This window comes from Giraffa tippelskirchi, chromosome 8, assembly GCF_054371585.1.
Source record: "Giraffa tippelskirchi isolate mGirTip1 chromosome 8, T2T-mGirTip1v1.2.pri, whole genome shotgun sequence".
In the NCBI taxonomy this organism is placed as follows: domain Eukaryota; kingdom Metazoa; phylum Chordata; class Mammalia; order Artiodactyla; family Giraffidae; genus Giraffa; species Giraffa tippelskirchi.
Window position 1 is genome coordinate 35,818,411 of NC_137282.1, and position 15,106 is coordinate 35,833,516.

Below are 15,106 nucleotides of genomic sequence, written 5' to 3' on the forward strand. Positions count from 1 at the left end.
TGAACCAGGTGTGTCTGTGTCTTTGTGTACACACACACACACACACACACACACACTAGGTATTAGGAAATGGGGCCAGTGAGATTTATACACACACTCACACACACACACACACACACACACTAGGTATTAGGAAATGGGGCCAGTGAGATTTATCTTAGGTTTCAAAGTGACCTCGCTATTAGCCCAAAATGACCCAAAGCTCTGAAGTAGCCCTGTTTGAACCAGGTGTGTCTGTGTCTTTGTGTACACACACACACACACACACACACTAGGTATTAGGAAATGGGACACACACACACACACACACACACACACACACACACTAGGTATTAGGAAATGGGACACACACACACACACACACACACACACACACACACTAGGTATTAGGAAATGGGACACACACACACACACACACACACACACACACACACACACACACACACACACACACACACTAGGTATTAGGAAATGGGACACACACACACACACACACACACACACACACACACACACACACACACTAGGTATTAGGAAATGGGACACACACACACACACACACACACACACACACACACACACACACACACACACACACACACACACACACACACACACACACACACACACACACACACACACACACACACACACACTAGGTATTAGGAAATGGGGCCAGTGAGATTTATCTTAGGTTTCAAAGTGACCTCGCTATTTTTACTTAAGGATAAAACAAAATGTAATTTTTCTACATGTGCACCTATCTGTCCAAGAGATCTTATTTCTTCATCTCAACACCAAACGTAATACAGCCATTTTGAAACATTACATGTTTGGTTACATATTTTGGGGAAAAAGTACTCACTCAGTACATGTATGTAAGACCAGTTTTTCAGTACGAATATAACTCAACAGGTCAAGAACGGGGTAAATGGTGTCCAAAGTCCAATCTGAACTACTGATGCATTCTGGGAAAATAAAACCAGAGTCTCTAAATAAAAGGATTAAAACTTGTTCATTCAAATTTTAACTTGTATGATTGATTCTTTTCTAGTCAACATTATCTACCTCTTTATTTTCTAGATCACAGTCAGGTCCCAATACCAAACCATCAGCAATCTCTTTCTTTTTTAAATTCAGGATGGCTAGTACTTGATTTTAAGCCTTTTAAAAAAATCAATACAAATGAAAATACCAAATAAAAGAATAGATTTTAAATTATACTACCAACTAAATACACACCTTTGATGAAGTCAATACCAATAGGAAGGGCTTTTTCAGGTTCTTGACTTAGCAAGTAATACTTTATAGTTTCAAATATTTTTCCATCGGCATGGGCTGTCTCAGCTAACTGCATACATTCTTCCACTGTGGGTAGTTTGCACTAGAAAAGAATTGGTTTGATGACAATGCTACTAATATTTATTGGGATAAAAGCAATAGTATTAATGTAAGTGCTAAATATTTCCAATATACCTGGTGTGTTTTTCTAATTAAAGTTGCTGAAAATAGATATAAATGAAATCATTTGTACTGGGAGCATACATTTATGTTAATATCTTTAAGATCTAATAACAATAAATATGATATTATCTAATGAGTCAATACTTTTAAACACACAAATAGCCAATAAAAAAGGTGGAAGAAAATTGTCCTGATTGTGATAATGAGATTAGTACCCACAAATGTCATTTAGCAGGAGTGCTGAAATTAGTTATTTTAGAACAAGTATACTCACCAGTGTCAAAAATTACATTAAATGTAGAAAACACAAAAGGTAATGCTTATGTGTCCCCCACATGGTAACTAACTTTCACTTGACCTTGAGACACAGCAACTTTACTTTGAGCAGGAAGGCAAAAAAAGGACAAGCTCTTTATAGCTTTTTTTTTTTAGCTTTGACATTCTGAAATGCCACGAAGTGGAGATTTGAGCCTATGAAATTATATTACTGTAAAATGAAAAGCAATGATTTTTCAAATAATCTTTTCAAATAATTTTTCTGTTAAAACTGAGAGTCTATTTCTCCTTCATGGAAGATCTACTTCCAAAACGTGGGTGGGGATTAATTTACCTTTTATGTAAACTGATATGTTCACGATTTTTGAAGCACAGGTGTTAAGAGTGTGTTGGTTTGCTTCTAAGTGAGGCTATGCAGCTCACTGCCCTGTCTCACTAATCTTTGCAAACACTCCAATGCAGCTTCTGCTGCAGAAACACTTGTGTCGTGACGGAAGGTGATGTGGTTCATCCACAAGGTCAACCGTCTCCTCTCCTTTGAGATTTGTCACTCTCATCCCTTCTCTTTTTTTAATATCCCCTTAAGTTGCTAAGATTGTTTATTTGTTTAGTAATGCATTTATTCAATAGTTTCATATATTTTGCTATCTAAAAATTAACTAAATGGAATTTTAAAAAATATTTATTTATTTGGCTGCTCCAGGTCTTAGTTGTGGCCTGTGGGATCTAGTTCCCTGACCAGCGATCAAGCCCGGGCCTCCTGTATTGGGGGCATGGAGTTTTAGCCACTGGATCACCAGGGAAGTCCCAAATGGAATATTTTAGATCCCTCAATCGCTCAAAAAAAAATTTACAAACTAAATTAAAAGCGCTCATGTGTACGTGACGTTTCATCTGATGTTCCCCGTCTGTATTCCCTGAAAGCCAGTTATTTGCTGAGCAACTAATATATGACAGGAACTGTGCCTGGTTAGAGACAAAAACGTTGCTTCCCTTTGATATATGCTCTGAGAGTAGAGGGAATTAAAGAATGCTCCCCACTGAAATTTCATTCTGACACAGAATCTGGTAAGAGCAGGTTGATCATTCCTGTAGTTCTTACCCTATCTTAAAATTCTCAAAGCTACACAACTTAAAATTAAAATATAATGTTTAGGGGAGTTGCCTGGTGGCCTAGTGGATTCCAGGCATTCACTACTTTGGCCCTGGGTCCAGTCCCTGGTTGGGGAGCGGAGATCCCCCAAGCTATGCATTGTGGCCGAATACACACACACACACACACACATTCATACATATATATATATACGGATTTTTAGTCTTGTGAGATTCTCCAGAGTTATTAACACCTCTACACATATTAACTAGTCTTTCTAAAGAGTTATTAATGAAGTCTGACCCGAGAGTCCAATTATACCCTTTTAGAATGTATGATAAAAAGAGCAGGTGAACACTGTTATAAAACTATGTACACAGCTGATTTTCAAAATGAAAATCACATGGTGTGTACACGGTTTAATACTGTTTTTTATTTTACTGTTCTATAGCCATCCATCAATAGAAATAGAACTTCATCATTTTTAAACAGATTAATAGCACAGACATATAGAAATGTACAGTAATTAATACAATCTCCCTATTGCTGAATATTTTGACCACTTTTATATGTAATCTTGATAGATTCCTATATTCTGTAATGGAGCATTTATAAAAAGCACTTTAGAATAAGCATGCAAATTTCATTATACTTCACTAATTCTTTTCAAGATCCTAAACTATTTTTTAAAAGTTAGCATGCATGCGTGCATGCCAAGTCACTTCAGTTGTTTCCCACTCTCTGCGGCTCTATGGACTGTACCCCGCTAGGCTTCTCTGTCCATGAGATTCTCTAGGCGTGGGTACCTTAAGATGCAAAGGGCTTGCGATGGGCAGTTGTATGTGTTGACGTTTTCATTTCAACAGTAACCAATTATGGCAAGTTCCTTACCTTCTCTGAGTTAACTTTCTTTATAAAGTAGGAACAGTAACCCCTGCTTTCCAGGGTTTTGTGAGACTTAAGTCAATAGTAGACAGATGTGAAAATTCAGAACAGCCCCCAAAACACAGTAGAAATTCAATGTTTTTTGTTACTGTTATAATTTTTGCTGTCTTTATAAGAGGATCCTGAAAAGATCATATGTTTGTTTCTCGGCAAGAATTTCTATTTGACCAAACCTAAAACTAACGAAATCACAGCACAACATTCCAAGTGGGAACACTGAGTATTGCCAGCATACCTTCTCATGAAGATCGTTTCTCTCTTCGGTACACCCTGGGTAGAAAGCACAGAGCTTTACCAACTGCGGTTCACTGTCAGGAGTCATGAGGAGAAGGTCAGCTGCCAGATTCCTATTCACATGACAAAATGGGAAACTTCAATGAGGAAAAAACTGAGAAATAACGTTTTAGAACTCTTTCAAAGGAAGAAGAATCTCCCGTGCCTTTCTATTTACATAGAGTACTGATTTCCTACTTAATTATGAAATTCCTCTAAGTGTAGATTACAGAAACCAAAGAGCATGAAGGAAAACTAGGTAATACCTGTATCCAACGGATGGAAAGCTAAAAAGAAAATAAATTTGAGTATCATGAATATGTGATGAAAGCCAAGAAAAGGCGAACTTTTACCAGTAACTGTAAAAGCAAAAAAGAAGTGTTCTTGGTTTATAAAAGCACATTCTCTTAAGATAATGAAGCTATCTTGATTATTCTCGTGTTTTAAATTTGTGGAGCTCTGCTAACAGCCACGAGGATTATACACATCACCTGGAGAGAAGCCTGATCCATGTATTTCAGCATATGCACTTGATTCTGGTTTCTGGTACACATACCTACGGCTGCATAAAGGAAGGGCTCTTGAAGGCAGTTAAGAAGAAACAGAAGTTTGCTTTCTATTAAAAGCATCCTCTGTGGCTCAGTGGTCAAGACTGCCTGCAATGCAGGAGCCACAGGAGACGTGGGTTCAGTCCCTGGGTCGGGAAGATCCCCTGGAGGAGGGCATGGCAGCCCACTGCAGTCTTCCTGTCTGGAGAATCCACGGACAGAGGAGCCTGGTGGGCTACAGGCCATGGGGTCGCAGAGTCGGACACGACTGAGCTAAGCATGCACACAACGCAGGGTGTGTACTCGGCTGAAAGATCTTTAATCCTCTTCAGAATTCAATATCTGTTTATGGTTTGCTCCTTTTTCAGTTTTTAGAAAGAAGTAATCACGTTTTATTCGAATGAGATGATGACTTCTAGCACAGAGTCAGTCACCTTTGTGGGTGAGCTGAGTTAGACCTCACACTGCCGGTCGGGTTTGAGGCAGCAGGGAACTGGGTCCTCAGGAGGGACAGTCAGTGTTAAGATACATTTACATCTCGGGGCACCGCTCAGTTCTATGGGGGGAGGGAGCTCTTACATCGCTGTGAGATACGGATCAATTTTAGAGTAACTCTAAGATGATCGATTCGCTGTGAAGCCCCCAGACCCAACAGGAAAGAAGACTGGGAAGCACTGCTCTCTTTCTGACTTAGCTGTAGCCAGTTGAATGTCTGCGTTCCCCAAGAAGTCCTAAGTTGACATCTAACCCTCAATATGATGGTATTAGGAGGTAGAGTCTTTGGGAGGTTGCAGTGCGGAGCCCCAAGGAAAGGGGCTAGTGCCCGGATAAAGGAGGCCACAGGGAGTTTCCTAACCCTTTTCTCCACGTGAGCACAGCAAAAACAGCCGGTATGAACCAGGAAGCCCGCTTTTATCAGACACCAAATCTGCCAGTTTATCTTGAACTTCTCTCTCTCCAGAACCATGAATAGTAAATTTCTCTTGTTTATAGGCCACCCAGCGTGTGGTATTTTACACTAAGATAGTAGCTAAGAGTACAAACTATAAAGCCAATTTATGTAACTTTCAGTCTTGGTCATAAAATTTCCTGAGACCACGACCTACTGTTGCGCACCCAGTGAACTGCATGTGCAGAGACAGCACTGTCGTTAGGGTGATCCTCATCACCATCGTCCTCTGTACTGTTCAGCAGTGGTGTCTGCATCATCCAATGTTCAGACTGGGGGTGTGGGTGCAGGCAGTGCGGAGACGTGAAGTCCTGATGAGCAAGCTTATTTAAAATTACTCAAGGTTCTAAGTATTTTGGGGAAAGAGAAGACAGAAGTCTAAAATCATCTTCATTCAACGGGCACCCGCTGAGTGACAGCACCGTCTCCGTCATCATCCACGATGAAGGATGGTCCACCCCAGGAAGCAGGCTCTGAGATACGAGGGGCAACTGCTCTGAGCTCCAGCCTTCCTGGGTCTTTCCCAGGTTTAACTCTTAACAGCAGAGCTCCCCAACCGCCGGGATCTAACGCCTGATGATCTGAGGTGGAGCTGATTAATAATAATAGAAATAAAGTGCATAATAAATGTAGTGTGTTTCAATCATCCCAAAACCATCGCCCCACTTCCAGTGTGTGGAATAACTGTCTTCCACGAAACTGGTCCCTGGTGCCAAAAGGTTGGAGACTGTTGTCTTAAAGCATCACCCAAGTTGGTTCCAAGTGTACAGTCATACCATCTTTGTTATTACTCTCCATTAGAAAAGAGACTTTATTTTCTAAACTTCCAACTAGTACACAACATCCAGCAAGAATGAGTGTATGCAGAATTTACAATGTGGGAATGCGTGGTCCTGATAATCTTACGAAGTGCACGTCTATTGTTTCATGATGCTTTATGTGCTTGAAATATCACAAATTAGAACTGGGTTACTTCAGAATAAGTGATGGTAGATTTCACTATATGCTTGCAGTAGTTCGTACTATTAATTCATGCTCATATCACCATTTCCTTCACAATCTTATCTTTTATTTAAAAAGGAGACATTTAAAATGCAATATTTTTAAATGTGATTTTAAAAATATTGCATTTTAAAAATATCACAAGCAACTTATATTTAAAAATGCATTTCATCACTATGAAACTATTCTTTAACTTTAGAAATGCTCACTATGTACATATACATATAAATATATATAACATGGAGAAGGCAATGGCAACCCACTCCAGTACTCTTGCCCGGAAAATCCCATGGACGGAGGAGCCTGGTGGGCTGTGGTCCATGGGGTCGCTAAGAGTCGGACACAATTGAGTGACTTCACTTTCACTTTTCACTTTCATGCATTGGAGAAGGAAATGGCAGCCCACTCCAGTGTTCTTGCCTGGAAAATCCCAGGGATGGGGGAGCCTGGTGGGCTGCCATCCATGGGGTCGCACAGAGTTGGACACGACTGAAGTGACTTAGCAGCAGCAGCAGCAAGCAGCAGCATATACATATATATATGTATATATATGTGTATATATATATATATACACACACACACACACATATATATACACACAATGGAATATTACTCAGACATAAAAAGGAGTGAAATCAGGTCATTTGTGGTGATGTGGTTGGATCTTGTCTGTCATACACAGTGAAGTAAGTTAGAAAGAGAAAAACAAACATCACATATTTTAATGCATATATATGGAATTTAGAAAAATGATATAGATGAAGCTATTTCCAGGGCAGGAATAGAGATGAAGACATAGAGAGAGAATGGACTTGGGACACAGCAGGGGAAGGAAAGGGTGGGACTAATTGAAAGAGTAGCACTGATGTATATACACTACCACATATAAAACAGATAGCTAGTGGGAAGCTGCTGTGTAACACAAGGAGCTCAGCTCGGGGCTCTGTGATGACCTAGAGGGGTGGTGGGATGGGGGTGGGCTGGGAAGGGGGTCCAAGAGGGAGAGGAGATATATATAGATGTAGCTGATTCACTTCCCTGCACCGCAGAAACTATTAATAACATAATACTGTAGCGCAATCACACTCCCAATTAGAAAAGAAAAACGCTCACCATGTTGGGATCATCATGCACTTTCTCGCCAGTAACTCCAGGGCATAGTGGGTTGCGGGAGCTGCGGGCTCTCCCAGCACGGTGCCCACACACACAGCCAGCTCCAGCTCGTTTCCACGAATCAGGTACTCCATAGCCAGCTTGCTCAATGAGAAAATAATATCTTCAGTTTCCCAGGTGATCGGCAGGATCATCACTCCCCGCCAAGCTCACAAAGTAGATCAAGCTGTATTAACCTATAGCTGATTATTCTTGTAAAACAGTGAGTGTAATATTTCTATAATGTACTTGTCCCTTCTCCAGGGGATCTTCCCGACCCAGGGATCGAACCCAGGTCCCCCAAATTACAGGGAGATTCTTTACCATCTGAGCCACCAGGGAAGCCCACAGGGTACTTAGGCAATGGCAACTAATTTTCAGGTGGGAAAGCTGGTAAAGGGACATAGAGTAACTTTTATAATTTAAGAGTTTCGAACCTTTGCTTTTATTTTTGGAATTAATTAACAACGGTCTGTCTGCAATAGCCTCAACATGTCCTTCAGTCCCTCAGAAAAAAAGTAAATTCTTAGAATCTTCCTCAATAGTGTACAGTGATTATCAATTATCCCTTAAGGTCAATATATCTAAGGATACATGCAAAATACAACTGATATCTTTACTTAATGGTTTTCTGATGACATTAATGGATTGAATGAAAAATAGTTTAAAAACATAACTTGTGAAGAACATACTAATGTGTTTATAAAAATAACTGCTTTCAAAAGTCAGATATTCTGAGTTCCAGGCCAGTGATTTTTCCCTTCACCACACTAGTGCTTCTCATATATGATGAAAACTTAAGAGTAAGGTTGTCACAAATATGTATCTTGTGATAAAGACTAAAAAATAGGTAAATAAAAGATTTCATAATCTGTAGAGTTAACCTGTGTTTACTGGGTATGGAATCGCTCAGGCTCAGAAAGCATGCAAAACCAGATCTTACACAGAAAGTCACTGTATTTTTCTCCCTCAAATACCATGACACCTATGAGCCACCCTGAAATGTTACCTCGATATTGTCCACAGCGAGGTGGCAACAGGCGGCTAGAATTGCTCGGCCATCCTGAAAATACCACTCTGCCAGCTCTCTGCAGGCTTCCTGCAGGAGTCTAGGAAGAAGAATACATATTCAATATAAACGCAAGGACTCCATTATAAAAGTGAATGGATGCTCTTTTATAATAAGCTGATTAAGGGATCAAACAAGATTTAACTGTATATCCTTGGTTTAGGCATAGAGATTGATTTGGGGGTAAAAATCAGGAAAGCAGTCTTTCTCAGATGAGCTGACAAACCACCTCCCTCTTCCAATTTTTCTTCTTTTCAAAAGAAAAGCCTAATTTTAAGAATTTCCTATCCTACACTGAATAATTTATGCCTCAGCTATAGGGGCAATTAACATGAAAAGAATTACAGGTTGAAACTTTATGTGGAGATGGGAACAGGGGTAGTGTATGCTGCTAACAGATCATTAAGCGTCAAGTTTAGAAATGGCAGGGGACAGCAGCAAAGGGCCAGGAAGGAATATGTCAGTCTTAACACATAATTTGCTTAATATTTTGTGATCATTTTTCACTTGGTAAGTGTCCTGAAAGTTTAAATATCCTATTTTCTGGAGCAATGATAGGAGCAAAGAGAAGACACAGAGGAAGGCAGATTATTAGATTTGAAAAAGGTCAAAAGGCTGGAAAATCCTGATTTCTATTCCTTTTAAAAACAGAAGTATTTTGATTTATTTTTTTTTAGATTTTTTTAAAAAAAAGTTTACTGGATTACAGTTGATTTATAACATTGTGTAGTTTCCTCTGTATAGCAAAGCGAATCAGTGACACATACACACACACCCACTCTTCCTGAGATTCTTTGCCCGTATAGGTCATTACCGAGTATTGAGCAGAGTTCCTTGCGCTATACAGTGGGTCCTTATCAGTTATCTGTTTTATATATACTAGTGTGTATGCGTCAAGAGGCCCAGATGTTATTCTAGACGCTAACACTAGGGTCCTGGACTGTGAATGATGTCAGGGAGCTGCTCTTCACACTGAGTCTATGGTGAAACATTCACGAACAGCATATTTTATTTTCACTGCCTCTCCTCCCCAGCAGGTCTGATCAGATTTTCAAGGATTTAGGTGCTTTACATGCAATTACTATACTGAAATGCAGTTTGCTTTTCTGGAAGCTACATAAGACGTGTGTTGGCCGTGTCTACGTGCCTGACTTTCCCCTCCTCATCCAGGGGCAGATGCTGTGATGAAACGAGACTGTGGTGAGAAATGCAGTTGAGGACAAGGCCAGCCAAGTGCTCTGTGTACAAGGAAGGATGACCTCAAAGGCCCCTAAAGGGAAACCAGCCACAAAAAAATATTGACTCCAAGCAAAGGATGAGTCGCTCACTCATTAAAGTCTTCCTTGCAGATATCATCAGAAAAAGAAGGTCCTTTGGGTGTCGGAACATGGAAGGTCTGCATGTTTCCCTCACAAGCAGCCTGGAATTTAATGAAACCTTTGGTTAATCTTTAGCTGTTGATAATAGACCAACTTCAGAATATTATTTTGAACAAAGTATATTCAAACCGTGTTTGAAATTTATACTACAATTTGAAGATACTCTTAGAATTTGGAAAACAAACAAACAAACTCATAAATTACATTGTATCAACATGAAGCATCAAATCTACTTGAAAGATGTGTTCAAGGGTATACAATGTTCAGCAAAATATACCAGACCAGAATTTAGAGATGCTTGCGTGTTTAAAGATCTAAAAGAAAAAAAAAAAGATCTAAAAGAAACTCAGTGTGATCAGAGCAAAAGCAGGGTGATGGAAATGTCCAAGAAAGGAGGCCAGGATACAGGCAGAAGCCAAGCCACCTATGAGTTAATCAATCATGTGAACACGACCACCCCCCTCCCAAACACCACCCCCCCAAAGCTGTGCAGCCCATGTAAATTACGTTTTTACCTGTGCAACAAGCAGAGCTTCTTTAAGCTGACCTCTTGACATAAAAAAATGGACTAATTTTTTGACATCACCAGTGGCTATGCAGTACGGAACGACGTCATCCTTATCTTCATGGATTAACTGATCAGCTCTCCTAATAAAGTAACAACAATGTTTTTTTTTACGATATACTAATTTCAAGGTTCTCAGCTGGACTCAAGATTTTCTGAAATACTGAAAATATCTAAAATTTGATCAGCATTCACAAAGACTCAGCTTTATAATCACATCATTATTGGAGGATAAAACTTTTATCCTGAAATATTATTCTGAGATAATATTATAGGCATTTGTTTCCTCCTTTAAACATTGTAGATTTTCCTATTTTAAAGGCACTGAACAGGTCTTAAATCAGTATAGCTTATCTACTTTCTGAATATATTTTTCTGAAAATATACATTTTGGAATATATATTCTGGAATACATCTTTCTGAAAATAAGTTGTTGCCTAGATATGTATGATAGAATATCTACTCTCAAATGGATTAATGTCTACTTTATTAAAGACAGAGAATTTTAAATGTCTTCGTGGTACCACAATGAATGGAGAAACTCTAAATGCAAGTAGCCCGAAATCATTAAAAAAGGATAATTCGATAATATAGATATTGATATTAAAATGTAAAACGTTGTTAGTGCCCCAAGTAGGGTAGTTTAAAGAAAAATAATGTTCCAGATATTTGAGGGGGGGAGGGGACCAGAGTTTGGAGATTATGAAGGATGTACATGTGTCTGTCTGTCTGTCTCTGTATCCTTCACTGTCTGTCTACATTTCTCTTTTTCTGTTTTTGGTCCCACTTTCTCAACGACCAACCTCATTAACCCCACTCTTAATGTTTAACCTCAGTTTTGTTGAAAACTAATCTGGCACATTTAACCTATGCTGGCATTTGCATTCAACTACATTTCAACTGCCCATCTAAGGGTGGCTGCAGTAGACACTTTTCATACGGTCTGCCTTCCTTGGTGGCTCAGATGGTAAAGAATCTGCCTGCAATGCAGGAGACCTGGGTTCGATCCCTGAGTCGGCAAGATCCCTTGGCGAAGGAAACGGCAACCCACTCCAGTATTCTTGCCTGGAGTATTCCATGGACAGAGGAGCCTGGCAGGCTACAGCCACAGGTTTGCAGGGTTGGACATGACTGAGCGACTAACAGATCACTGTTAACAGTCTCCAGTTCCTAGGGTTTTTCCCAACAAAAAGGCTTTCACCTTCTGACTCTGACTTCCCCGTTACAGCTGTTAAGAAGCAACACTCTTTTCCTGGACATTTATAAGTTGGACTGAGAGACTGCCTATCAATCTCTGCGAATGGCTGAATCTGTAAAACATAAACTTGGGAGCTGAAGGGAGATGATTTTCTGGCCACCATGCGAACTAAAGAGCAGAGAAAATCAGGCGGGTTGAAACAAAATTGTTTTGTGACATAAATATCCTCTGCTAACTTGACTTTATTAAGGTCTCAGTGGGAACAAGGACTTTACGATTGTTCAGTGAGGGTACATGAACTGAGAATCACTCAGGATTCTTAGAGCTTAGGATAAGGAGCCTGCAGTCTGAGGGCTGGAGCCAGCCTATTGCTTATTTGGGGAGAGTAGTTGCTGGAAACGGTCCCCTTTCCTTTGGTTAATGTGTTAATCCCCCTGGATTTCATGCTTAGTCTCTGACTGATTTTATTGGTACATGTGAGTCACAGCTGAATTTTTTCTAAACCACGAAACAAAAACCAAATGCTTCATTTTTAATGCCAGAAACAAGGTAATTACTCACCAAACAGTACTCATCAGTCCTGGCATGGAGTGAGGGCTAAATATTTGTGGAATGAATGAATAGAACAGGGTAGAGAACAGTCTTACGCTATGGGTTGGAATGTGTCCCCCTCACCTCCATCAAAAGATCAGTGGGAGCCCTATCCCACGTGTGTGTGTGTGCTTAGTCTCTTCAGTCGTGTCCAATTCTTTGCAACCCCATGGACTGCAGCCCACCAGGCTCCTCTGTCCATGGGACTTCCCACCAGGCTCCTCTGTCCATGGGATTTCCCAGGCAAGAATACTGGAGAGGGTTGCCATGACCTCCTCCAGGGGATCTTCCCGACCCAGAGATAGAACCTGTGTCTACTGCACTGCAGGCAGATTCTTTAAAGTGAACGGGACTTTATTTGGAAAGTGGGTCTTCGCTGAAATAGTTAATTAAGATAGGGCTATACTAGATTAGGGTAAATCTGATATGACCGGTATCCTCATTTAAAAGGGGGAAAAGTGGACCCAGAGACACATGGGGGATAATGCCTGTGAAGACAAGGGGCCACCCAAGTGCCAAGGGCTGTAATTACCAGAAGCTGGGGAAGAAGAGTGAACCTGATTTCTTCTCAAAACCTCCAAAAGAAAACAACCCTGCTGACAACTTGATAGCAGGTTTCTAGCCTTCAGAACCTCCAGAATTGGGAGAAAACACATTTCTGTGATTCTGACTCTTGAGAGTCCCTTGGACTGCAAGGAGATCCAACCAGTCCATCCTAAAGGAGATCAGTCCTGGGTGTTCATTGGAGGGACTGATGTTGAAGCTGAAGCTCCAATACTTTGGCCACCTCAGGCAAAGAGTTGACTCGTTGGAAAAGACCCTGATGCTGGGAAGGATTGGGGGCAGGAGGAGAAGGGGATGACAGAGGATGAGACGGTTGGATGGCATCACCGACTCGATGGACATGGGTTTGGGTTGACTCTGGGAATTGGTGATGGACAGGGAGGCCTGGCGTGCTGCAATTCATGGGGTCGCAAAGAGTCGGACACGACTGAGCGATGAACTGAACTGAACTGAAGCACTCTGTGGTCCTTTGTTATGGCAGCTCCAGTAAACCAATACACCTCAGGAAAAAATCATGTTTACTGCATTCTAGTCAAGGACATCCAGGTAACCTTGTTCAGTGGTAAAACTTCCTTTATCATCGGCACCACTTGACATCTACACATTTCCACTGCAATACATTAAGCGGTGAGCGTGTCGACTGATCCGTCCTTTCCTCCATCAACATGGGGAAACTCACCTTCCACCACTGTTCTTATCAGATGTCAGGTCAAATACAAAAATGCCAAAATGACTTATAACCAATTCGTTTAATTTATTGTATCAGGAGATACAAAATTTAGTTATCATTTTAAACAATGGAAAAGTAAAAAATCTCAAGGGCTACTAGCATATGTACATGTTGTTTCTATTTTAACAAAACGTTAAACGTCCACCTGGGTGCAGACGGTCCGCCTCACCTCTGCATCAGCTTCTTCCAGTATTTCACAGACACGCTTGGTGCAACTGACAAGGCTTTGTCCCACTAGAATGGGAGAAAAGCAGAAACAGACCCATTTGGAGTGTGTGGTCTAACTCTTAACAGACATTTATTTTTAATGAACTCAAATCTATAATGTAAGTTCTTAAGCTGAATACACTCAGGAAAGCTGCTCTCAGCGGGACAGGAACCAGTCCTCTCCTTGGCTCTATTTCAGTCACCACCCACCTCCAGAAGGCACCCACCTCCAGGAGGCAACCACCGTTCTGAATTTTACTAGGATGGATCCATCCTAACCTTTCTGGAGAACTCTGTTTTGCTAATTCTGTGCTCCCTAAAGATTGGGATGTGCTGGAGGAGCACTCTTCAGCAGCTGACCCTCAGAGAAGATGGTTCTCTGGGCCAGTGTGGGACGGACAGTGTTAGTCAGGGGAGTCCACTGGAAGCAAATTAGCCAACATAGATTTTTTTAGGAATCAAAGATTCCAGGCTTAGGCAGTGGTTCTCAAAGGCAAGCTTGTGTGAGAAGCTGGTGTGTGTGTGTGTGTGCGCGCACGCACACTCCATCATGTCTGACTCTTGCAACCCCCTGGGCTGTAGCCTGCTAGGCTCCTTTGTCCATGGGATTCCCCCGGCAAGAACACTGGACTGGGCTGCCAGTTTTTTCTCCAGGGCTTTGCTTAGAAAAGCACCTGTGTTGGGCTCCATCCCCGGAGCTCTGATTCCTATCCTCTGGGTGGGAAATGCTTATCTAATGATGCATCTATTGATAACAAGGCTGACACTGCTTGCCCGGGATCTCACTGCAGTAACTCCTGCTCTGAGGCACACCCTTGATATCAGGTGAGCAGAGGACCAAGCAGACCTGGAGAAAGACAGGCTTGAAATTGAGTATTTAACTAAGAATACTGCGTTAAACTCTTCTGATTTTCCTTTAACAGCCCATTACCTCTCCGAGTTCAACCATCAGCTCACAGTATCTCTGAATCTGTCCCAGCCGCAAGTGTATCTGGGCAGCTTCCTTCAGCCTTTCCTCTTTGGTAGGGACACCAATACCACCACCAAACTTAGACATCTTCACTGTGGTGAGTTCTTGGGCTTCAGACTGGGTAAGAAGAA

At 41.1% G+C, this 15,106-nt stretch overlaps 1 protein-coding gene across 11 annotated transcripts in view; it reads right to left on the reverse strand.

The window, feature by feature from the left end:
• The window catches only part of WDR17 (WD repeat domain 17), a 65,399-nt gene that overhangs the window by 5,262 nt on the left and 45,031 nt on the right, over window positions 1-15,106 (reverse strand). For 10 of the 11 annotated variants that reach the window (XR_014063346.1, XR_014063345.1, XM_081523877.1 and 7 more), the window contains 9 exons: window positions 14,937-15,092; window positions 13,968-14,032; window positions 10,666-10,798; window positions 10,100-10,191; window positions 8,712-8,811; window positions 7,664-7,803; window positions 4,014-4,125; window positions 1,243-1,384; window positions 866-968 (listed from right to left, as the gene is read on the reverse strand). Coding sequence is in view for 9 of the 11 variants with exons in the window: in XM_081523877.1 (XP_081380003.1) it covers window positions 866-968; window positions 1,243-1,384; window positions 4,014-4,125; window positions 7,664-7,803; window positions 8,712-8,811; window positions 10,100-10,191; window positions 10,666-10,798; window positions 13,968-14,032; window positions 14,937-15,092 (1,043 nt within the window). In the remaining 2 variants the exon portion in view is untranslated. Of the gene's footprint in view, window positions 1-865; window positions 969-1,242; window positions 1,385-4,013; window positions 4,126-4,317; window positions 4,339-7,663; window positions 7,804-8,711; window positions 8,812-10,099; window positions 10,192-10,665; window positions 10,799-13,967; window positions 14,033-14,936; window positions 15,093-15,106 lie in introns of all 11 variants that reach the window. The other variant, XM_081523873.1, reaches the window with a different exon arrangement.